Here is a 25,017-nt window from a genome sequence, read left to right as displayed (position 1 = left end):
TTGTCCGTACTTGGCAGCAGTGCACAGTGAACAAGACTGTCTGTATCCTGCATGGTTTACTGACTACCACACTTTCTGACCTGCTGACCGATAAAATATGATCTACCACTTTGGCAAAATGTTGTGCATAAAAAACCAGAAGCTTGCGCAAAAACCTCCAGATGTTGCAAAACTACCATCCTCAGAATGGTCCAGGAGTTGGAGTTTTGCAACAGCTGAAGATCCACAGTTTGGAGACCTAGTGTATAAGGCTCTTTATAGGTTTGGAAGAGATAGCAGTGTGCTGAGCATCCCATAGACAGATACTAAAAGAGCGCACCCCATAGACTGGCTGTGAGAGTGGCGAGCACCTCATAGACTGATACTGAAAGAGATCTGGACACTCTGCACTTCCTATTGTGTAGCAGAGAAAGAAAGATGTGCACCCTATAGACTCTCCGAGAGAGGGGTGAGCACCCTATAGACTGGCCGAGAGAGGGGTGAGTGATCCATAGACTTGCTGAGAGAGTAGTGAGCAAACCATATACTGACCGAGAGAGGGGTGAGCACACCATAGACATGCCGAGAGGGGTGAGTGACCCATAGACTGATACTAAAAGTGATCTGTACTCTTGGCACATCCTATTGTGTATCGGAGAAAGAAATATGTGCACCCTATAGACTGGCTGAGAGAGTGGTGAGCACCCCCTATTCTGCCCAACAAAGAATGGTAAGCACACCATAGGCTGGCTGAAAGAGTGGTGAGTGACCCCATAGACTGGCCAAGAGAGTAGTAGATATACCACAGACTGGCCGAGAAAGCAGTGATGAACGACCTATAGACTGGCCTCAGAGAATTAAGAGCGACCCATAGACTGGCCAAGAGAGCAGTGGACATCCCATAGACTGGCCGAGAGAGCAGTGGACGTCCCATAGACTGGCCGAGAGAGCAGTGGACGTCCCATAGACTGGCCGAGAGAGCAGTGGAGGTCCCATAGACTGGCCGAGAGAGCAGTGGACGTCCCATAGACTGGCCGAGAGAGCAGTGGAGGTCCCATAGACTGGCCGAGAGAGCAGTGGAGGTCCCATAGACTGGCCGAGAGAGCAGTGGACGTCCCATAGACTGGCCGAGAGAGCAGTGGACATCCCATAGACTGGCCGAGAGAGCAGTGGACGTTCCATAGACTGGCCGAGAGAGCAGTGGACGTCCCATAGACTGGCCGAGAGAGCAGTGGAGGTCCCATAGACTGGCCGAGAGAGCAGTGGACATCCCATAGACTGGCCGAGAGAGCAGTGGAGGTCCCATAGACTGGCCGAGAGAGCAGTGGACATCCCATAGACTGGCCGAGAGAGCAGTGGACGTCCCATAGACTGGCCGAGAGAGCAGTGGACGTCCCATAGACTGGCCGAGAGAGCAGTGGACGTCCCATAGACTGGCCGAGAGAGCAGTGGAGGTCCCATAGACTGGCCGAGAGAGCAGTGGACGTCCCATAGACTGGCCGAGAGAGCAGTGGACGTCCCATAGACTGGCCGAGAGAGCAGTGGACGTCCCATAGACTGGCCGAGACAGGAGTGGACGTCCCATAGACTGGCCGAGAGAGGAGTGGATGTACCATAGACTGGCCGAGAGAGGAGTGGATGTCCCATTGACTGGCCGAGAGAGTGGTGGGCACCTAAGAGATTGTCTAACAGACCAGTGAGCATCCTTAGTCAGTCTATGAGATACTTACAACTTTACTGGACAGGGGTGTTCAATGGTCTCTCAGCCAGGTTAATGGATGCTTCGTACTCTCTCAGCCAGGTAATGGGGTGTTCATCACTCCCCTAATCCATGGGATGCTTATAACTTTACTAAACAGTCTAAAAGTGGCAAACACCCCACTAAAGGGGTTAACCAGGGATAGAAACAGAGCTAATTTCTTTCAAAAACGACCCACCTTTCCAGGAGGTTAGGGCTTTATTCCATAAGGTTTGTATTATTTGATAGGACTGGGCCCCTCTGCACATAGAAGGATATATAGACGCTCCGAGATGTGAGCGCTGCCTACGTGCGGCCTCTGCTACTGATATTATTAAACAGGTTTATCTTGAATTGATGTAGGAGCAGAAGTGAGGCCAGGACATGGAGGGAGGCGTCTGTACCTGTCCTCAGTTCACTGCCACTAGGACGGCTATTACAGGGTCTCATGCATACAATAGAAGATCGGTTTTAAGATACAAGCTTTACAAATAAATTGGTTTCCTAAATAAATATGTAATTCCTTCCGATCATATTAGCAAAAGAAAGATCAAATTCCGTATTTAGTTTCCATAAACAAAACTTTTATAATACTGTTAGTTATGTACAAGAATATAACTACTATAATACTGCTCCTATATACAAGAATATAACTACTATAATACTGCTCCTATATACAAGAATATAACTACTATAATACTGCCCCTATATACAGGAATATAACTACTATAATACTGCTCCTATGTACAAGAATATAACTACTATAATACTGCTCCTATATACAAGAATATAACTACTATAATACTGCTCCTATGTACAAGAATATAACTACTATAATACTGCTCCTATATACAAGAATATAACTACTATAATACTGCTCCTATATACAAGAATATAACTACTATAATACTGCCTCCTATATACAAGAATAAAACTACTTTAATACTGCTCCTATATACAAGAATATAACTACCATAAATCTGCTCCTATATACAAGAATATAACTACCATAAATCTGCTCCTATATACAAGAATATAACTACTATAATACTGCTCCTATATACAGGAATATAACTACTATAATACTGCTCCTATATACAAGAATATAGCTACTATAATACTGCCTCCTATGTACTAGAATATAACTACTATAATACTGCCTCCTATATACAAGAATATAAGTACTATAATACTTCCTCCTATATACAAGAATATAACTACTATAATACTGCCTCCTATATACAAGAATATAACTACTGTAATACTGCTCCCTATGAATCTCAGTATATTACCACATGGTATATTCTTTATAATATGATGCCATGGAGTAGTACGTTGTATATTCAGTGTATATACCTGTATGTTCCTATTTCTGGTTTTAGCAGTACATATTTGGGTGGCGGTATATGTGAAATATTATATAATAATGAGGATCATACAGGTATTATAATGTTTTATGTAACAGTCTGTGTCAGCAGCAGATGCCTTTAGTGTGACATAATCAGGGTGGGATTTTATGGGAGCACATGAATATGTAATACCGCAGTGTAGACTGTTATGATCAGATACTTTTTCCATATGTATGTATATACGGTTATATATTTACGGTATCAGTGTAAATAGGCCCCTAGGACATGGCTGCCCAGTTCACTCCTTACATATTTGTTCTGCAGAACGTCTACATTCTTCAATTGTTCTCTGGTTCTTCACACTACTGATCCGCCAAGATGGAGGGGATGAACGGGCCCTGTGAAACTCCTCCTCCTCTAGGGGAGAGAGGAAGGCGAACACGGGGGAACCGGGAGATGGAGGGAACTCAACAAGATGAGACAGACACCAATAGCCATGGCTCCAGCGGCAATGAATCCAATGGGAATGAGTCGCGGCAAAGCCGGAGTTCCCATAGCAGCACCAGCGGCAATGGCAAAGATTCGGCCATGTTGGAGACCACAGAGAGCAGCAAAAGGTGAGCCAAGGAATACAGTGGGAAAAGGAAAGTGCCAAGAAGGAAGAGATGGGCAGCAAGTTGACTGAACGTTTGGCATTGGGTCCTTGGGTTTGACATCTAAGTGGAGTTTATGTGAACTTCCTAAGTACACTTCATGTTTCTACAATGGACACTTGGCCTAGAGTTGGTGCATAGTGATATAGTGACCCTGTGTTCTCCTAATGTTGGAGTGGACTTCTTCATATTTCTTCAATGGCTACTTGGTTTAGAGTTTGTGCATATTGAGATTGTGACCCTATGTTTTCCTAGCATTGGGGTCGACTTCCTTAGTGTTAGCATTGACCTTCTTAGGACTCTTCACGATTCTACAACGATTACTTCGTCTAGAGTTGGTGCACATTGTTGGTGACCCTATAAAACTATATTCTTCTTTTCCTCTATAGTACAAACTCAAACAGTCCATCACCTCCAAGCAGCTCCATTGCGTACAGCCTCCTGAGTGCCAGCTCCGAGCAGGACAATCCCTCCACCAGTGGCTGCAGGTAAGACTATAAACCACCGGACATAATTTGCTTATCTTTGGACAGAACTTATGCTCCATTCACTCTACTCACAATTCAGCTGAGATCTTATAGTGCATTTTACTCTGTTGCACCACATTTTTAGTACATGTAGTTATCCAGTTAGTATTGATAACCCACCACAAAAGACAGCCTACACCTCCAAATCCTATATCCACTACTATCACCATTATACCTGTAGTAGTGAACAGTCTGCCCGGGAGAAAAATCAGAAAGAGCTGATGAAGGCCCTAAAAGAGCTGAAGATACGTCTGCCATCAGAGAAGAGGGGCAAAGGCAAATCGGGGACTCTTGCCACGCTCCAGTATGCACTCTCGTGTGTCAAACAGGTCCGAGGTGAGTAGACATGAATGGACGTTCATTGGAGACCCTGGGCCTTGAGAACCCATCAGATTGAGCTTTTTTGAGCTGCTTATTGACATTGAGCTGTATCTTATATCTTATGTCATTTATTTTATTTGGCTCAGCCAACCAGGAATATTATCAGCAGTGGACCCTCGATGAATCGCAGCCCTGCAGCTTGGACATGTCCAGCTTCACCATCGAGGAGGTGGAGAGTGTCACGTCAGAATACACTGTAAAAAACCCAGTAAGTGGGAAGCATTAATAGGGTCTCATAATTAAAATGGTGCTCAGAGGCTAGAATTGGAGCAGTAAAGTGGATAACTCTTGGTTGACGTGAAGGACACCTTCTTAGAGAGGGAAAATAGTAGCACCATTTCCACACAGTCTCTCAGGCGCCATGTTGTTCCACTTGAAAGTACTGACTTTGCTGTGTCTTCCCCTAGGACACCTTCTCAGTGGCTGTCTCCTTCATCACTGGCCGAATCGTGTACATTTCTGACCAGGCTTCTCTCATCCTGCACTGCAAAAGGGACGTATTTAAAGGGGCAACCTTTGCAGAATTTTTGGCTCCGCAAGACGTCAGCGTGTTCTATGGATCCACAGCACCTTATCACCTGCCCTCTTGGAGTAGCTGCTCATCTGGAGGTAAGACAGAGGATACATCTTCCCAGCTCCCCTCAATCTATATTTGATGTTTAGAAAAGAGAGATGGATTAGTTTTCCACTTTGCAGAATGCGAAAGTCCGAAATTATTTATGGTGCAAAGCACCTTTATACAGCTATGAGTAGTATTTCCTTGTCTGGTCCCATATGAGCTACGCTCCTGCATGAAGATAATATTACAATGCCATGGACAACTACGGGAACTGCTTCTATTTTAGATCTTAATGCACAGTCACTGTGGTCCCCTAGTGGCTTAGTAAGTAATGTAACCTGGTGGTCTAGTGGCTTAGTAAGTCATGTACCTGGTGGTTTAGTAAGTAATGTACCTGATGGTATAGTGGCTTTGTAAGTAATGTTCCTGGGGGTTTAGTGGTTTAGTAAGTAACATAACCTGGTGGTCTAGTGGTTTAGTAAGTAATGACACCATGTTCTCTAGTGGCTAGTAAGTAATGTACCTAGTGGTCTAGTGATTTAGTAAGAGGCTAGAGGATTAGTAAGTAATGTACCTGGTGGGCTAGTTGCTAGTAAATAATGTACCTGGTGGGCTAGTGGTAAGTTATGTGCCTAGTGGTTTAGTAAATTGTGTAACCTGGAGCTCTAGTGGTTTAGTAAGTAATGTAACCTGGTGGGCTATTGGCTCAGTAAGTAATACAACTGGTGCTCTGGTGGTTTAGCCCCTAGAGCACCAGGAATATTACTTAATAACCACTAGAAAACCAATGATATCAGTTATTATTAGCCCACAGCACTATTATAAGCCATGGGGCACTATTCTGTGTCGCCATTCTCTTTACACATTAGAGATCCAGCAGTCTATATACCTGACCCCCTCTTCTCTATCCTACAGATACATCATCCATGGACTACACGCAGGAGAAATCTGTATTCTGCCGGATCAGGTGGGTATTGTGTAATTGGGGAAAGGGAGGATAACGGTCTACTAATGTATCTATAATTATTTTATACAGAGAGGAGAGATGTGCTGCCCCATTCATACTGAACAACAAAATAATACTGATCACACAAAACAAGTGTATGTAAAGACAGTGTGGATGGGCTGGAGTGTGCACAGTGAGAGAAAGGACATTGATCGGATCTAGATCACTGTAGAACAGTAATATCCTGGTGGTCTTGTGGTGTAATAGTAAAATCCTTGTGGTCCAGTGATGTAATAGTGATATCCTGGTGATCTTATGATGTAATAGTAACATCCTGGTGGTCTTATGATGTAATAGTAATATTCTGGTGGTCCAGTGATGTAATAGTAATATCCTGGTGGTCCAGTGATGTAAACGTAATATCCTGGTGGTCTTATGATGTAATAGTAATATCCGGATGGTCTTATGATGTAATAGTAATATCCTGGTGGTCCAGTGATTTAATAGTAATATCCTGGTGGTCTTATGATGTAATAGTAATATCCTGGTGGTCTTATGATGTAATAGTAATATCCTGGTGGTCTAATGATGTAATGGTAATATCCTGGTGGTCTAGTGATGTAATAATAATATCCTGGTGGTCTTATGATGTATTAGTAATAGCCTAGTAGTCTAGTGATGTAATAGTAATATCCTGGTGGTTTGTGATGTTATAGCAAAATCCTGATCGTCTAGTTATGGCATCACAAAATCATGGTGTTCTAGTGGTGTAATAAAAAATCCTGGTGGTCTAGTGATGTAATAGTAACATCTTGAAAGTCTGGTAGAATAATACATTCTTGTTAGTCTAGTGGTGTAACAAAGCATAAAATCCAGATGGTGGTTATAGTGGTATAATAATAATACTCTTGTTATGTAGTATTACAAGTATAATAAAAGCCTGGTGGTCTAGTGGTACAAACATTATACCCTGGTGGTGGACAGGAAAGTCCTGGTGGTTTAGTGGGTATGATAATACTCTTGTGGTATATAAATAAAATCCTGGCGGGGTAGTGGTGCAATACTAATACTCTGGTGGTGAAGTAGGTTAGAAATTGTGAAGGGACGGCTCCATATTTGAGCATAACCATTGATATGTAGGTGATTTATATGACACAGTATGGGTATAAAGCGGATAGTGTACGTGCGCCTCTATGACTGTGTGTACGTGCGCCTCTATAATTGTGTGTACGTGCGCCTCTATAATTGTGTGTACGTGCGCCTCTATGACTGTGTGTACGTGCGCCTCTATAATTGTGTGTACGTGCGCCTCTATAATTGTGTGTACGTGCGCCTCTATGACTGTGTGTACGTGCGCCTCTATGACTGTGTGTACGTGCGCCTCTATGACTGTGTGTACGTGCGCCTCTATGACTGTGTGTACGTGCGCCTCTATGACTGTGTGTACGTGCGCCTCTATGACTGTGTGTACGTGCGCCTCTATGACTGTGTGTACGTGCGCCTCTATGACTGTGTGTACGTGCGCCTCTATGACTGTGTGTACGTGCGCCTCTATAATTGTGTGTACGTGCGCCTCTATAATTGTGTGTACGTGCGCCTCTATAATTGTGTGTACGTGCGCCTCTATGACTGTGTGTACGTGCGCCTCTATGACTATGTGTACGTGCGCCTCTATAATTGTGTGTACGTGCGCCTCTATGACTGTGTGTACGTGCGCCTCTATGACTGTGTGTACGTGCGCCTCTATAATTGTGTGTACGTGCGCCTCTATAATTGTGTGTACGTGCGCCTCTATAATTGTGTGTACGTGCGCCTCTATAATTGTGTGTACGTGCGCCTCTATGACTGTGTGTACATGCGCCTCTATAATTGTGTGTACGTGCGCCTCTATGACTGTGTGTACGTGCGCCTCTATAATTGTGTGTACGTGCGCCTCTATGACTGTGTGTACGTGCGCCTCTATGACTGTGTGTATGTGCGCCTCTATGATTGTGTGTACGTGCGCCTCTATAATTGTGTGTACGTGCGCCTCTATGACTGTGTGTACGTGCGCCTCTATAATTGTGTGTACGTGCGCCTCTATAATTGTGTGTACGTGCGCCTCTATGACTGTGTGTACGTGCGCCTCTATAACTGTGTGTACGTGCGCCTCTATAACTGTGTGTACGTGCGCCTCTATAATTGTGTGTACGTGCGCCTCTATGACTATGTGTACGTGCGCCTCTATAATTGTGTGTACGTGCGCCTCTATGACTGTGTGTACGTGCGCCTCTATGACTGTGTGTACGTGCGCCTCTATGACTGTGTGTACATGCGCCTCTATAATTGTGTGTACGTGCGCCTCTATGACTGTGTGTACGTGCGCCTCTATGACTGTGTGTACGTGCGCCTCTATGACTGTGTGTACGTGCGCCTCTATGACTGTGTGTACGTGCGCCTCTATGACTGTGTGTACGTGCGCCTCTATGACTGTGTGTACGTGCGCCTCTATGACTGTGTGTACGTGCGCCCATATGACTGTGTGTACGTGCGCCTCTATAATTGTGTGTACGTGCGCCTCTATGACTGTGTGTACGTGCGCCTCTATAATTGTGTGTACGTGCGCCTCTATAATTGTGTGTACGTGCGCCTCTTACTGTGTGTACGTGCACCTCTTACTGTGTGTACGTGCGCCTCTTACTGTGTGTACGTGCGCCTCTATGACTGTGTGTACGTGCGCCTCTATGACTGTGTGTACGTGCGCCTCTATGACTGTGTGTACGTGCGCCTCTATGACTGTGTGTACGTGCGCCTCTATGACTGTGTGTACGTGCGCCTCTGACTGTGTGTACGTGCGCCTCTATGACTATGTGTACGTGCGCCTCTATAATTGTGTGTACGTGCGCCTCTATAATTGTGTGTACGTGCGCCTCTATAATTGTGTGTACGTGCGCCTCTATGACTGTGTGTACGTGCGCCTCTATAATTGTGTGTACGTGCGCCTCTATAATTGTGTGTACGTGCGCCTCTATGACTGTGTGTACGTGCGCCTCTATAATTGTGTGTACGTGCGCCTCTATAATTGTGTGTACGTGCGCCTCTATAATTGTGTGTACGTGCGCCTCTATGACTGTGTGTACGTGCGCCTCTATAATTGTGTGTACGTGCGCCTCTATAATTGTGTGTACGTGCGCCTCTATGACTGTGTGTACGTGCGCCTCTATAATTGTGTGTACGTGCGCCTCTATAATTGTGTGTACGTGCGCCTCTATGACTGTGTGTACGTGCGCCTCTATAATTGTGTGTACGTGCGCCTCTATGACTGTGTGTACGTGCGCCTCTATGACTGTGTGTACGTGCGCCTCTATGACTGTGTGTACGTGCGCCTCTATGACTGTGTGTACGTGCGCCTCTATGACTGTGTGTACGTGCGCCTCTATGACTGTGTGTACGTGCGCCTCTATGACTGTGTGTACGTGCGCCTCTATGACTGTGTGTACGTGCGCCTCTATAATTGTGTGTATGTGCGCCCCTATGACGGTGTTATGATAGATTATATAGCGGTGTGAATGAAGGACAATGGTTGTATAGAGGATAATGATGAGCGCCTGTGTAGTGAGAGGAAGCACTTCACACCTGCATGTACATATATAGTGCGCATTTCCTGTACGTCTATATTCACACACACACGAGATTTCCTACACTCTTCTCCCTCCCACCTCATGTCATCTGCAGCGACACAAAAGGGACCCTGTGATTAACATAGCGCCGCGTCCTGCGTCATTCACCCACTCACCTCCCCCACTCTGCAGAATGGCTGTGTGTAACCTTTATCTCTCCGAGGCAATGCCGCCATATGTGAATGAAATCTGCTACGTTATACATTTACTATACAGTCTGCCTGGTTTTTATATAGCTACATTTTTTTTCTTCTTTTTTTGAATAATACTATTGGAAAAGCAATTTTTGCCTTTTTTAGGCTTATAAGGAGTGACTGTCAGTAGGTAAAGTGATATAAGTTATAAAGCAGTTGTGTGTACGGAATCGGAGCGGCTCGTAGGTGGGCGAGTGAACGGGCAACGGCGCCTCCTCAGGTCACACAATTTTCTGCAGACTGAAGTCACAGGACGTCTCCATTTGACACGGTTCTATGACATATACAGCCCCGTCACGTCTCTCCTCCATAGTCTATACACAGTATCGCCCCCGCCCCTGTTGTTGTTGCTGTGGTCTCCCTGGCTCTGGTCTTATTGCAGGCGTGTGTTTTCAGTGGGGGCCGAGAGCGGGATATGAACCTCCGCTATCACCCATTCCGCCTCACCCCGTACCGGATGAAGGTACGAGATACGGACAACGCAGAGGGGCAGCCGTGCTGTCTGCTTATCGCGGAGAAAATACACTCTGGATACGAGGGTGAGCGAACATTACAGTGCATGATGTGGAGGGTAAAGGGGGCTTCACTTTTTTGGTGGTGGGGAGTATAAGAATGTACTAAGATACCAGTTATTGATACTTTTTCTTTTAATGTCATGTGACAGCCGAGGGGACTCTAGAATATGTGAAGCCTCCTATTAGCTAGAAGCCCCCAGTCGTTGGGTAGGGAATCCCCCTTTATTAGTTAGAAGCCCCCAAAAGATAGGTAGATAGGGAATTCCCCCTCCCCCTATTAAGTAGAAACCTCTTGTAGATAGGTAGGGAATCACTCTATTAGGTAAAAGCCCCCAGTAGATAGAGAATCCCTCCGCCTTAAGCAGAAGCCCCCAGTAGATATGGAATCCCCGTATTACTTAGAAGCCCCCAGTAGGTCAGGAATCTTCTCTCCCTCATTAAGTAGAAGCCACTAGTAGGCAGGTAGGGAATCACTTTATTAGGTAAAAGCTCACATTAGTTAGGTAGGGTATCCCCCTTATTAGGTAAAAGCCCCTGGTAGGTAGGGAATCATCTATTAGGTGTAAGCCTCCAGTAGTTAGGTAGGAATTCTCCTTCCCCCAATAGGTAGAAGCCCCAGGAGGCATGTAGGGAATCCCCCTTATTAGGTTGAAGCCCCTATTAGGTAGGTAAGTAGAGAATTTCCCTATTAGGTGGAAGCCCTCAGTAGGTAGGGAATGCCCCTATGACTTAGATGCCTCCAGTATATATAAGGGATCCCTCTTATTAGGTTGAAGCCCCCAGTAGGTAGGGAATAGTGTTGAACGGCATAGGCCATATTCGAATTCGCGAATATATGGACGAATATTCGTAATATATTCGCGAATATTCGCATATTCTCGTTTTATTTTCGCATATGCGAACATTCGCGTATGCGAAAATTAACACGTGAAAATTAGCATATACAAAATTAACATTCGTGAAAATTCGCATATGCGAAAATTAGCATAATGCTAATTTTCGCATATGCGAATTTTCGCACGCCAGTCTCACACAGTAGTATTACAGTCTTCTTTACACCACACAAGCTGGAAGCAGAGAGGGGTGATCACTGTGATGTGTACTGGGAAGAAAAAAAACAAAAAAAAAAAAACGAATATTCGTAATTACGAATATATAGCGCTATATTCGCGAATTTCGCGATTATGCGATATTCGCGAATAATATTCGAATTGCGAATATTCGCGAGCAACACTAGTAGGGAATCCCCTCTATAAGATAGAAGTCCCCAGTAGGTAGGTAGGGATTTTCCCCCTGAATTAGGTGGAAGACCCCAGGAGATGGGGAATGTCCCTTCCTCTATAGATGATCACTAATACTATATTGGAAGAAAGTGGAAAAGCAGTATTGGGGGGGGGGATTGAAAATTTGGGAATGATGTGTTGGTGGTTCTGGTATGTATGTGACCGGTGTTTCTCGTCCTCAGCCCCCCGCATCCCTCCAGATAAGAGTATCTTCACTACCAGACATACTCCCAGCTGTGTGTTCCAGGAGGTAGATGAGAGGTGAGTGAATTATATGAATGTTTGTACGTACGCTCCTGCACGTTCTCTGTGGATTGGCGTCTCTAACGCTTTTCTTGATCGTTCTTGTCGCAGAGCTATCCCTCTACTCGGATATCTCCCGCAGGACCTCCTGGGAATGCCAGTCTTGTTTTTCATCCATCCTGACGACCGGCCGCTCATGCTGGCAATACACAAGAAAGGTAAATGTGCCCCATATACCAGCGCTTCATCTAATGCAATGTTTTGGAAACACTGGTCTATACACCAGGGCTAGACAAATCCCAAGTGCCAGGTTGCCATGTGAAATTTCTCATAGTAAAAGAACTTATAGCATTTGGTATGTCTGCCTTTAGTGGTATCCGTCTTACATAGGGTCCCATAGTAAAAGAATGTATACCACTAAGAGAAGATGTACTGCATGGTATCCTTTTACTATGAGATTTTTTGCATGGCAACCTGGCGTCTGGGATTTGTCTTTCCCTGGTGTTTAGTCCAGCTGTTGCAAAACGACAACTCCTAGCATGCCTGGACACCCGATCTACTGTCTACAGGCCTGCAATAAACCGCGTATCAACCATCTAAGCGCCATCATCAAGTACACAGCAGTGTCTTACATGGTGTCGTCCTGTCCTCACAATCTTCACCTTCCCTCAGTTCTCCAGCAGGCAGGGCAACCTTTTGATCACTCGCCCATCCGCCTGTGTGCCCGCTCCGGAGAGTACGTGACCATCGACACCAGCTGGAGCAGTTTCGTGAACCCATGGAGCAGAAAAGTTTCCTTCATACTCGGAAGACATAAAGTTCGGACGTAAGTAACACAACTTCACCCCGTCATTTTTTAAATTTTTATTACAGAGACTTTTCCCCCTATGTTCCTTCCTATATAACATTCTCCGTATTCGTCTCGCTTTGCAGGAGTCCGCTCAACGAAGACATCTTCACAGCCCCCAAAGGGGCAGAGATGAAATCACTGGATCCTGATATTCAGGAGCTGTCCGAGCAGATTCACCGCATACTGATGCAGGTACAGACAAAAGGCGTTTTTTTTCCTCTTTTTTTTTGCCTATACAGTTTTTGCGCAAAATTCATAAAAATGTACAAGCGTCTTCATACATTTTTGCTTGACAAAAACTAAAAAAAATTCACCCCTTTTGCGTATAAATTGCCTAGTCAGAGGTGGAGTACAGATGCGAATAATTTTGACTGAGTTTCGCATGGCAACCTGGCACCTGGGATTTGTCTAGCCCTCGTGTATAGACCAGTGTTTCCCAACCAGGGTGCCTGCTGGGAGTTGTAGTTTTGCAACAGCTGAAGGCACCCTGGTTTGGAAACACAGATTTAGATAATAAATTAGACTTTTTTTTTTTTTTTTAATTTTTTTTTGAATATTTTCACTTTTGGCTTGAGGTTTTTTTATTTTATTTTATTTTTTTTACACCAATATGGTGAATGAGGTAGTTAGAGATTTTCTTCATATTATCATTTGGCTTTTGGCTGCATATTATCTACACATGACATTTAGGTTGAATTTTTTTTTTTAAAAAGGTAATAAAAGTTGATCCAAAGGAAGTCAAACAAAAAAAAATAAAAAACAAACTTATTAGGCTAATCCCAATTGGGAAATTTGTTCCCAAAAATGGGCTCGTCCGGGATTTGAACCCGGGACCTCTCGCACCCTAAGCGAGAATCATACCCCTAGACCAACGAGCCATCCAATGAATTGTATGTAAAGAACTGTCAGTCTCTTTCTTAGAGCTTCGGATGCTAGTATTTTGTCATCCAGGTCGTGGACTTTTTTTGATAATTTTTGTATTGTTTCACAGCCGGTGCACAACACTAACTCCGGTGGTAACGGCAGCGGCGGGAGCAACGCATCACAAGAACCTTTTCACTGCAACGCCTCGTCCAGCGATAGCAACGCCATGGTCACAGAGGACGGAACAGATCCCAAACCTGTAAGTGGGAGGAGCCTAAACTCATCGTATGATACTAGTATCTTTTTGTATTGTGTCATATAGCGTTATACACAGACTGATGCTGAATGTGTCTTTTTTTTTTTTTTTTTTGTATTGTCAGATGACATTTCAGGAGTTCTGTCAAAACATCCATAAAGTGAAGAGTCAGGGTCAGCAGATGTTCCTGGGATCACGAGTGATACGTCCACATCAGAGGGGACACTTTCAGGGTAGGTAACTTTATCGGTCAGCAGACACGCAGTCGTTCACATTTGGTGACTAGAACGTTTTCTTACGTGCCACCTTTTTTCCTTTTTTTTTTTTTTTTAGCTCTCGCCCCTCCTCGCACGATCCCATCAGCCAACGCAGACAACGCCCCAACCAATACCGCACCCAGCCGAACTCATTGCGTCCCAGAGGAGCTGACCCGAAAGGAGACATCAAACTATTCGTACCAGCAGATCAACTGCTTAGACAGCATCATTCGGTAAGAAGTTACCCTGATGAAGCTTCGCTCCCGATGCCTTTCCTTCCACAGTTTCTCTGTTGCACTTTACTCATGTTTCTTTTTTGGTCTTCTCTCCAGATACCTAGAAAGTTGCAACCTCCCCAGCACCGTGAAAAGAAAATGTGGTTCCTCCTCATACACCTCCTCAACCTCCGAAGAGGAGAAGCAGAAAACCGGAGAGAGCGACAAAGAAGGTGAGTAGTCGGGAAACCTGGTGGAATTCATTAAACGGTGATGGCAACATTGGAAGAGGTGGTGGGGGAAAAGGTTTTTACAGAACATGTCTTTTTGCAGACCCCTCGAACGGTCCACCTCATCGGCCGGAACTGCCTCCCCCTCCTACGCCCCCTGCAGTAGGTTCCTCTCCTCTCGCTCCTTTGCCTCCGTTACCACTTAGCAAGGCGGAAAGTGTGGTTTCCATCACCAGTCAAGGAAGCTTTAGCAGTACGATCGTCCATGTAGGAGACAAAAAGCCGCCAGATTCGGGTAAATCTTTAGATTAACTTTAAAAACAATGGAGAGAGGGGGCAGTGGAATCAATATGGACATGGTGGACACCGCCAGGGGTCTGCATTCTAACAGATTAGAGGTTGTATGATCTCCATCTAATTTGATGTTGTGGTCTAATATGTTTTATCACATTTTTCCTTAATCTCATCCTGTTTGCTGCCACCTCCAAAATTACACTGCAGTCGAAATGGTTTCTTTGGAAGAACCATCGTGCCCTGCAGCACCGGCGCCTCCGTTACGGCCGCTGGGTCTGACCAAAGAAGTCCTGTCAGCCCACACGCAGCGTGAAGAGCAGGCCTTCCTCACCCGGGTACACAACCTCAGCCAGCTCAGGGTGTTTGACCCTATCCCTGTGGGTGTATGGGATGAGCAGAGCCATCGAGCCCCAAGAGGTCAGTTCCTGATCGGGATGAAGCATTTATTTTGTTTTTCATTTATTTATTTTTTTTAAACTATATATATATTTTTTTCTCTCTCCAGGTACTAAGGCTTCACTTTCACATCAGCATAATAATTCCTCGGCTAACAACCCCTCTGGCACGCTAAAAGAAGGACGCCGGAGCAAAAGTAGGAAGTCAAAGGCCAAGCGCCAAAAGCAAAGCAAACCTGCATCGCCAAACTCTATGACAACACCTCATCATCACCACGAGCCACCTCTTCTACCCCCTCCTCCTCTAGGCATGCCTGGTTATCCCCTCCCAATGTTTCCTCCCCGAGCTCCTGCCCCTGAAGCCCCCAGATACCCCCTAGTTACACCCATTGTTGCCCTGGTTCTCCCCAACTATCTCTTTCAACCTCCGTCTGTGGCCCCTCCATTTTATCCTGGAGTTCCTGGGTTTCCTCCCTTCAACCCTACGCCTGAAGTTCCAGCAGCGGCTTCTGAAGCTCCGACACCTGTTCCTCCTCCTGCATGTCCCCCACCTCCATCCCGATCCTCCTCCCCTCCCCAGCGTTTGTTCCCATCCCGATGCAGCTCCCCGCTACAGCTAGATCTGCTGCAGATGGAAGAGTTACCACAGCCCACAGGTGGAGGAGCAGGAGGTGCAGCTGGTGGAGGGGAATGGGAGGTCGAAGAGGATAATAAAGGAGGAGTTGCCCCTGGGAGTGTAAATGCTGATGGGCCCAATGCAGTGTCGGGTAATGGAGGAGACAGCCGGCCAGAGAACTGTATGGTAAGTCGGCTATACCCCATCTTTTACAGTACCCTACTGGAGAAGTTCTTTTTCCAAAATGTCTTCCATGCTTTTTCTGGACCCTTCTGCCCTCTTGGTCATATCGGCCGCCTTTATATCAGTCCTGAGAGTCCACTAACCTTCACTCCTCTCCATGTCCAGGGTGATCCTCAAGAATCCTCACACAACGATGCTCTCTCCAGTTCCAGTGATCTACTCGATTTGCTTCTTCACGAGGATTCCTGCTCCGGCACCGGATCCGCTTCAGGATCAATGGGATCTAACGGAGGAAGTACATCGGCTTGTGGCACCTGTGAGTACCGGCAACTGAAACACTCGAAACTAAGGAGAGGCTGAACCTTCTCTAGTGACTTTCTATACTAAATATGACATCACACAGGGAGGTTATACTATAGATATGACATCACACAGAGGTTATACTATAGATATGACATCACACAGAGGTTATACTATAGATATGACATCACACAGGGAGGTTATACTATAGATATGACATCACACAGAGAGGTCACACTATGGATCTCATGGTATCACACGGTCCCTTACCCAAGATGTAGCTTATGACCCAGTGTTTCCCAACCAGGATGCCTTCGTCTCTCTGGGCATGCTGGGAGTTGTAGTTTTGCAACAGCCAGAGGCCCCCTGGTGGGGAAACACTGGTGTAACCTGTTCAGCAATATTTTATCAAGAAAAATAATTTTACCTTATTTCATACTTACAATCGAATGCTTTCTAATTTTCCACCAGGGAGCAGCGAGAGCAGCAACACCAGCAAATATTTTGGTAGCATCGACTCTTCAGAGACCGACCTAAGAGTCAAGAAGGCGGAGCGGGACAAGGTGGAACAAAAGGTCCGATACGTCATGCAGGACCCGCTCTGGCTTCTTATGGCCAACGCCGACCAAGAAGTGATGATGTCATATCAGCTCCCCTCAAGGTTAGACCATTAGAGTATTTATACTTGTAGGAGGGACACAAGTCCCCGCTAGAACTTGGTCTTGGTCTGGTTCCTTACCATGTAAGTAAGACCTCCCTGGTCCACCCCCTCACAGAGATCTTGAAAGCGTCCTTCGGAAAGATCGGGAGAAGCTTCAGCAATTTCAGAGGAGCCAGCCGAAATTCAGCGAGGAGCAGAAGAAGGAGCTGGGGGAGGTCCATTCCTGGGTCCGGAAAGGAGGTTTACCTCATGTCCTCAACATCACAGTGAGTCTATACAGGGGGTGGATAGAGGATAATACTGCTGCAACGTGATACTCACTACTGTTACATAGCTGCTGCTTGTTGTGATGTCACTTCCTTCTGTGCTTCGATTGGCTGAATGTTCACCCAGAAGCAGTGACATCAGAGATGGGGATTTGCCCGATTATCACGCCCTCCTCCTGATTTAGTTGGCTGAATGTCCACTGCTTCCTTATGATTTGATTGGATGAATGCTTACCACAGTGTTTCCCAACCAGTGTGCCTCCAGCTGTTGCAAAACTACAACTCCCAGCAGGCCCGGACAGCCAAAGGCTGTCCGGGCATGCTGGGAGTTGTAGTTTTGCAACAGGTGGAGGCACCCTGATTGGGAAACACTGGCTTCCCATCTCTGATGTCACGGAATCCTCCGTAATTTGATTGGCTGCATGTTCACCATCTTTGATGTCACTGCCTCCTGTGATTTGATTGGCTGCATGCCCGCCCTCTGTGATATCACTAGTTCCTTCTGATTTGATTGCATGAATGCCCACCAGCTCTGATGTCACTGCCTCCTGATTTGATGAATGTTCAGCATCTGTGATGTCACTTCCTCCTGGGATTTGATTGGCTGTGTGTCCAGCATCTCTGATGTCACTTCCTCCTGTGATTTGATTGGCTGTGATTTGATTGGCTGTGTGTCCAGCATCTCTGACGTCACTTCCTCCTGTGATTTGATTGGCTGTGATTTGATTGGCTGTGTGTCCAGTATCTCTGATGTCACTTCCTCCTGTGATTTGATTGGCTGTGATTTGATTGGCTGTGTGTCCAGTATCTCTGATGTCACTTCCTCCTGTTATTTGATTGCCTGCATGTCCAATATCTCTGATGTCACTGCCTCCGGCCGATTTGATTGGATGAATGTTCACCATCTGGGTTCACACCATGTTTTTGCAGTACAGTTCCCATATCAGGTTTTTGATGAAAAATGGATTCCTCAAAACCAGACTAAACTGTATCCAAACGTGTGTGCAAATTTTAACCCGTATACGGTTTGAAAAAAAAATTACGTCCTGTTGCATCCATTTTTTTTACTTTTCACTCCATTATGAATAAAGCTTTACTTGTTTGATTGGAATTCCTAGAAAAAAAAAACATTTTGGTGTCAAAAACTGTATGGTGCAAACGGTATGGAACCGTACGCACATACGGTTCCCATTAACTCCCATGTTAAAAAACTGCATAAAGTTTTTACCACAGACCAAAAACCGTGGCAGACTACGGTTTTTGGTACGGGAAAAAAAAAACAGACAAAACCATAAAAGATGCAAAATGGACACAACCTGATGCATCTTTTGGCATACGGTTTTCAATGGAGAGTCAATGCATACGGTTTTCAATACGGTTCCGTACGGTTTTCACATTGAAAATGTATACGGGAACTGTATTGCAAAAACGTGGTGTGAATGCAGCCTAATTTGATATCAGTACATGCCTTGGTCCAAACATATCCCATCATCCTAAGAGACTCCTTTATTGGTCCATGGGTGAAGACGTTATGGGCTCCATCACTTCTTTCCTAAAGCAGGTGAATGGCTAAGAGGGTCCATAAAAGGGGTAAACCTCAGCTGTGAAGGTCCCGAATGACCCTTTAGTGACCTTGCCAATATTTTATCAAGCTTCAGAACAACCATTTTAGACACCGTAAACCAAACCTCCTTTCTATATTGTGTTAGGTATCACAACTTTTGCACGCTGCATCATATTAACTCTTTGTTGTCACCTTCAGTCTTGCACAGGATGCTCCCCCGATTCCCCCAATTACGAAGAAGATCTGGATTTGTCAATAATGATGGAAGAGGGAGGAGAGTGCAGAGCGGGAGGTGAAGAGGCGGCAGCGGCGGTGACCAGCTGAACTCCCTCCCACCGATTCTCGTGAAAAAATAAATTCCAAGCTGCCTTATTTATATTTTTACAACGATTTCTAAGAAGTAAAGACTGGAGACCCAAACGCAGGACCGGTGGGAGGGGGGGTGGTGTAAGGATTTCCCTTCCCCCTCAGATCTCAGGATACTTCAGTTCCATCTAAAGCCATCGCCATGGAAGACGAGGACTACACGACTGCCAGTAATCATCCTCCATTCAGATAATGGAAAAAAGTGGAATAGGACGGTCATTTTCTTCACACACACATATATATATATATTTTTGTACACTGTTAATTTATGTCATACGTGTGTGAAGGGCGGGGGAGGGGAGTTTTGGCTATGTGCTTAAGGCTGCGGCTCAGCACCGAGTATTTGTACAGTTCTGTAAATAAAGACCTTCTGGTTTATTTTTTATGTGACTGCAATGGAATATTTATTGACTCCTACAACTTCGTACATTATTATTAGGAAGTCTTAAAAGGGGTACTCCACTGGCTGCTATTCCGCCCCCGCCCCTAATTGACTAAGGTTAACTTCCACCGGTTGTAACCAAAGGGGTTCTCCGGTGCTTAGACATCTTATCCCCTATTCAAAGGATAAGGGATAAGATGCCTGATCGCGGGAGTCCCGCCGCTGGGGACCCCCGTGATCTTGCACGCAGCACCCAGTTTGTAATCAGTCCCCGGAGCGTGTTCGCTCCGGGTCTGATTACTGTCTATCACGGGGTCGGCGGCGCGTGACCTCACGTTCCGCCCCTCAATGAAAGTCTATGGGAGGGGCGTGGCAGCTATCACGCCCCCTCCCATAGGCTTGCATTGAGGGGCGGAGCGTGACGGCACACGGGGGCGGAGGTCCCTGTGGTCGCCGGTAATCAGACCCGGAGTGAACACGCTCCGGGGACTGATTACAAACGGGGTGCCGCGTGCAAGATCACGGGGGTCCCCAGCAGCGGGATTCCAGGGATCAGGCATCTTATCCCCTATCCTTTGGATAGGGGATAAGATGTCTGAGCGCTGGAGTACCCCTTTAAGTGTAAGGAATTTTAAATCCACCTCCTCTAAAGGCTCAAAGGGGGTAGATGATAACCCCCTGAGCACAATCGTTAAATACCAAGGAGGGATATGTCGAATGATTGTAGGTTTAATTCTAGAGGATGCTTTCAGGAACCTTCTAATTAGGGGGTCTTGAGAACGAGACTTATTGAGGAAAGCCAAGATAGCTGAAACTTGCACTCTTAGTGTGGAAGGAGATGGTCCTTTGTCCAATCCATCTTGCAGGAATTGGAGAACAGCAGGAATGGTAGTATCCTTTGGAGACAGTTGGCGTAGCAGACACCAGGATGAGAATGTGTTCCATATTCTTCCATAAGATCTAGTTGTAGCTTCAGATCTGGAGTGCGACAATGTTCTCAAGACCGACCCTGAGAGCCCCTCTACTACTGGAAGGGACCGATCAACCGCCAGGCTTTCAGGTTGAATATTTGTATGTTGGAGCAGCTGTGAGTGTCCCCGGACACTATTGCTTGCTCTGGGGGAAGCCTCCAAAACTGAGTGAACCAAGCTCTTTTGGGCCAATATGGAATGATGACTATCACAGAGGCTTGGTCCTGCCTGATTTTCATCAATACCCTTGGGATCAAGGAAATAGGGGGGAAGATGTAGGCCAGCCTGAACCTCCAAGGGATTGACAGAGCATCTACTGCCAAGGGATTGTCCCCTCTGTAGAGGGAACAGAATATTTCCACCTTGACGTTGAACCTCGTTGCCATGAGATCGATCTCTGGCATGCCCCACCTGAGCGTGATCTGATGAAAGATGTCTGGATGGAGAGACCACTCTCCGGTTGGAAGGCCTCTGCTCAAGCGATCTGCTATTACATAGTACCCCAGATATGAACGGCCGATAAGTGGGTGAGGTTCAATTCTGCCCAATCCAGAATCACACCTATCTCTCTCAGGAGACTTTGTGCCTCTCTGTTTGTTTATATATAGGACAGCTGTCATGCTGTCTGACTGGACTCTCACAGCCTTGCCCTGAATATGAGAGGCAAAGTGAAAAAGATCTGATGGCCCGAATCTCTAGGAGATTCGAGGATAATAACTTCTCCTTGGGAGACCAAGTCCCTTGGACTGTTTTGTCCAGAAGATGCGCTCCCCAACCTACAAAAGGAACACGTCTGTGTTAAGTATGATCCAAACAGGTTGGATCAGAGATTTTCCGTCCTGAAGGTGAGCCAACCAACGTAGAGAGGACTGGACTTGAGGAGACAGGGAGTACACGAAATTCAGTCCCTTTGGACTGTGATCCCACTTGGCTAATACTTCCGACTGAAGCGGACGTAGGTGCCACAAAGCCCAGGCTACCGCTTCCGCGGTTGCAGACATTAGTCCCAACATTTTCATTAGATAGCGGAGAGTTACCCGCTTGGGAACTAAGAGAGATTGGGCTGTGTCCTGTACCCGTAGCTTTCTTTCGGGAGTTAGATGAATAGTCATCACTACGGAATCTATCATGAAACCTAGGAATTTCACGGATGTGGCTGGTTGGAGATTGGATTTGTTCCAATTGATTATCGAGCCTAATTGATGGAGAAAGGACACAGCGGTCTGAATGTGTTGGGAAAGGATCGCTTGGGAGGAGGCTTTGAGAAGCCAGTGGTCTAGGTAAGGGACTATACATAGTCCTTGAAGTCTTAGTGCGGCCACCACAGAAACTACTACCTTGGTAAAGGTATGAGGGGCCAAAGAGATCCCAAATGGGAGGGCGACAAACTGATAGTGTGAGAGAACTCCCAGAATTTGAACAGCGATCCTTAAGAATCTTCTGGACCCAGGGTGGATGGGGATATGAAGATAAGCATCCTTGAGATTCAAAGTTGCCAGGAAATCCTCTGGCATAAGAAGATTGATAACTGACAATTGTTTCCATTCGGAAACACTTCTGTCTGATAGACTGGTTGAAGAACCTTAAGTCTGTGATCATCCTCAAATCTCCTGTGACTTTGGGAACCAGAAACACTGGAGAATAGATGCCCGCCCCCTGCTCTTGAGAGGGAACTTCCTCCAAGGCACCCTTCTGGAGATATTCCAGAATATAGGCTTCCAAAATCTTGTTTGTTGGAAGGCAGAAGTCTGGTTCTTACAAATTTGTCTGGAGGAATATCCTCCAAATGCACTCTGTACCCTTCCGAAATAATTTGAAGGACCCAGGGATCTTGGATATGGGTCCTGCAAGCATCTAGGAAATGGTGTAGATGTCCACCTACAGGAAGAGGGGACAGAGTGGGAGCACTGGCCGGTATCCAAGAGCCTTGAGGAGGCCCGTAGTCAGGGCGCCGAGGATCTTCCACCCTTGGAGCCCCTGGGGTGTCTACTGTCCAATTGCTTTTGGGACACCCAATCCTTCTGGGGTTTGGCTTTTCCCTCGACCCCGAAAGGACTGCTGAGGAAGAGATTTCCCTTTCCGATCAGACAGTCCCTCCATGCTGCGGTCGAGCTCAGTCCCAAAAAGAATGCCAGGCTTGCAGGTCATGGCACACAAGGTGTGCTTAGAGGAGGTATCAGACATCCAAGGCTTCAGCCATAAGGGGCGACGCCCTGCAGAAGAAAGGGTCATGGATTCAGAGGCCAACTTAAGCTGTTGAAGGGCGGCATCACAGAGGAAGTCAGTGGCTAAACTAGCAGTCTTACAAGAGGCCAAAATGTCATCCCTAGAGACCCCTTGGTCTAGGTCAGACTGAATCTGAGAAAACCTGTTTCGCAGAAACTTAGCCACCTCAGAAGAGGCTATCGCCACAGAGGCGGACGCCGAGGCGGTGGAATAAGTGCGCCGAAAAGGGCAATCGGCCTTACGGTCCATGGCATCCTGGAGGCTAGAGCCATCATCCGAGGGTACAAAAGTCCGTTTAGATAATTTGGAGATAGCCAAATCCACCTTAGGCACAGGTCCCCAGGAAGATACCTGGTCTTCGTGCATCAGGAACATACTTTTGAAGCGCTTGCTAAGCACGGGACCTTTCTCCGGCTTTTTCCATTCTGTCTTCATTAAAGACAGAAGGGAATCATCTGCTTTAAAGGTCCTAGGCCCCTTAGAGGCAGATGTAGAGGCTTCACCCCCTTCGGCATCATAGGGTCTAGACATTAATAAAATTTCCACCAGTCCTAACCAGTCCACGGGGGGCGGAATACCCCATCTGTGCCACTGGTTAGGACGTAAGGGAATCGGCACTTACAATGACAAATAATGCTTTCTCGGTTGGTTCACCTATTGGGGGACACCTATACTGATGGCTATATGCTCTTGCCACTAGGAGGCACTGACACCCCCTCCCCCTAATACAATGCCGATTCCCCCATCCCCCCAAAACACTGAAGGAGCACTTCATTAAGATGCCCCCCCCCCGACAGTTCCCCCACGTTAGGTGCAGTATAGCTCCCCCACATTTGGTGCAGTATAGTCTCCCCACATTAGGTGCAGTATAGTCCCCCCACATTAGGTTGGCAGTATAGTTCCCCCACATTAGGTGCAGTACAGTTCCCCTACAGACATACAGACTTCAGCCCTATACAGTGTATGGCTTGAGGCTGTATGCCCGTTTACTGCCCCACTTTTAGTATTCCGTCCACTGCTCCTATGGGCCATAGCAGTAGGTCCCGGGACCGGAGGTGGTCGGAACATTGAAGATGATGTGCCGCTGGTCACTTACCATGCACGCGTCCTCCTCATTGATCCGATCCTATCTGCGCACGCCCGGGACGTCAGTGACGTCCCTGAATGCGCTACCTCCCCGCGGCCCCTGCGTTTTTAAAGTTAATGCAGGGCCACAGAGAGGTAACCGGGGCATCCTTGCGTCCCGAAAAGATTTTTCAGGAAAAAGGGATGTCCCTAATGTGACGGGGGCTCCCTGCAGGCATGGGGCTCGGAGCAGGCGCTCCATGGGCGCCAATGATGATCCAGCCCTGATGGCGACCGCTGGAAGGGAAAAACTCAGCCACATCTCAAATCGGCCCCAGGGCCGGTGGCCCACCGGGAAATTTCCTAGTATCCCGGTAGGCCAGGCCGGCCCTGGGTATGATGCAGCATGGCCATAAGCAGGTTGAAGACGCCTGAGGTGAGTATGTACCCTCCCCCCTCCTCTTTAATTAAAAACGGGACTCTGTCCTTTATTGCAGGGCTTGCTCAGGGTCTCATGGAAGGGCTTTGTGTCTGCATACTAGGTCCTGTGGAGGACAGGCGTCGGCCTTTTGCAGCGGCTGCCTCCACAGATGTTCTTTTCCGGCTCACCTCTGCACACTTGCTGTTCCTCCTCTCTGCCAGCTATGTTTTCCCCTACTGCGGGGATCGGCGGGAGTTCAGGGTTATGGCGGCAGATGGCCACCCTTCTTCTTCCCCTGAGCCAGCATGTGACTCGGCCTCCCTAAGCTACAACCTAGCGGGAGTTCTTCCAGTCCGGCCCGCTCTTGGCACCTTAGTACCCGCTTCTAAGCGCGTTTCTCCATACCATCGCCGCTCCTAGGGCTGCCGCATGAGCATTCCTTAGTGTCCCTGCATGAGGGACATGTTGTGGGCTTCCTAGCCATTCTATCTTTGGGGATCATGCGGAGATCTTCAGTGCATGGCGCCTTGCTACCACGCTTGTGTGTGGGTGGGTGGGTGTGTGGGTGGGGGTGTGTGTGTGTGTAAAAAAAACAAAAAAAAAAAAACA

At 46.7% G+C, this 25,017-nt stretch overlaps 1 protein-coding gene and 1 non-coding gene across 4 annotated transcripts in view; one reads left to right on the top strand and one right to left on the bottom strand.

Moving 5' to 3' along the window:
• The window catches only part of PER1 (period circadian regulator 1), a 32,378-nt gene extending 12,652 nt beyond the window's left edge, over positions 1-19,726 (top strand). For 2 of the 3 annotated variants that reach the window (XM_056570130.1, XM_056570131.1), the window contains exons 2-23: positions 3,391-3,683; positions 4,109-4,207; positions 4,428-4,582; positions 4,714-4,835; positions 5,035-5,236; positions 6,102-6,153; positions 10,382-10,524; positions 11,966-12,044; positions 12,138-12,244; positions 12,699-12,852; positions 12,960-13,068; positions 13,868-13,999; positions 14,121-14,229; positions 14,330-14,486; positions 14,586-14,701; positions 14,802-14,993; positions 15,200-15,409; positions 15,498-16,189; positions 16,352-16,502; positions 16,958-17,147; positions 17,263-17,413; positions 19,176-19,726. In XM_056570130.1, coding sequence (XP_056426105.1) covers positions 3,445-3,683; positions 4,109-4,207; positions 4,428-4,582; positions 4,714-4,835; positions 5,035-5,236; positions 6,102-6,153; positions 10,382-10,524; positions 11,966-12,044; positions 12,138-12,244; positions 12,699-12,852; positions 12,960-13,068; positions 13,868-13,999; positions 14,121-14,229; positions 14,330-14,486; positions 14,586-14,701; positions 14,802-14,993; positions 15,200-15,409; positions 15,498-16,189; positions 16,352-16,502; positions 16,958-17,147; positions 17,263-17,413; positions 19,176-19,301 — 3,687 coding nt within the window. In that variant the 5' untranslated portion in view covers positions 3,391-3,444 and the 3' untranslated portion in view covers positions 19,302-19,726. The remainder of the gene's footprint in view (positions 1-3,390; positions 3,684-4,108; positions 4,208-4,427; positions 4,583-4,713; positions 4,836-5,034; positions 5,237-6,101; positions 6,154-10,381; positions 10,525-11,965; positions 12,045-12,137; positions 12,245-12,698; positions 12,853-12,959; positions 13,069-13,867; positions 14,000-14,120; positions 14,230-14,329; positions 14,487-14,585; positions 14,702-14,801; positions 14,994-15,199; positions 15,410-15,497; positions 16,190-16,351; positions 16,503-16,957; positions 17,148-17,262; positions 17,414-19,175) is intronic. The other variant, XM_056570132.1, reaches the window with a different exon arrangement.
• Positions 13,683-13,754, bottom strand: TRNAP-AGG (transfer RNA proline (anticodon AGG)). Its single transcript has one exon. It is a non-coding gene; the product is annotated as a tRNA-Pro (tRNA).
• Positions 19,727-25,017: the final 5,291 nt, after the last annotated feature.

The sequence above is a fragment of the Hyla sarda genome, chromosome 4, assembly GCF_029499605.1.
Source record: "Hyla sarda isolate aHylSar1 chromosome 4, aHylSar1.hap1, whole genome shotgun sequence".
NCBI classification, from domain to species: domain Eukaryota; kingdom Metazoa; phylum Chordata; class Amphibia; order Anura; family Hylidae; genus Hyla; species Hyla sarda.
Note: the sequence above shows the minus strand (reverse complement) of the source record. Positions and strands in the feature narration are given on the sequence as shown.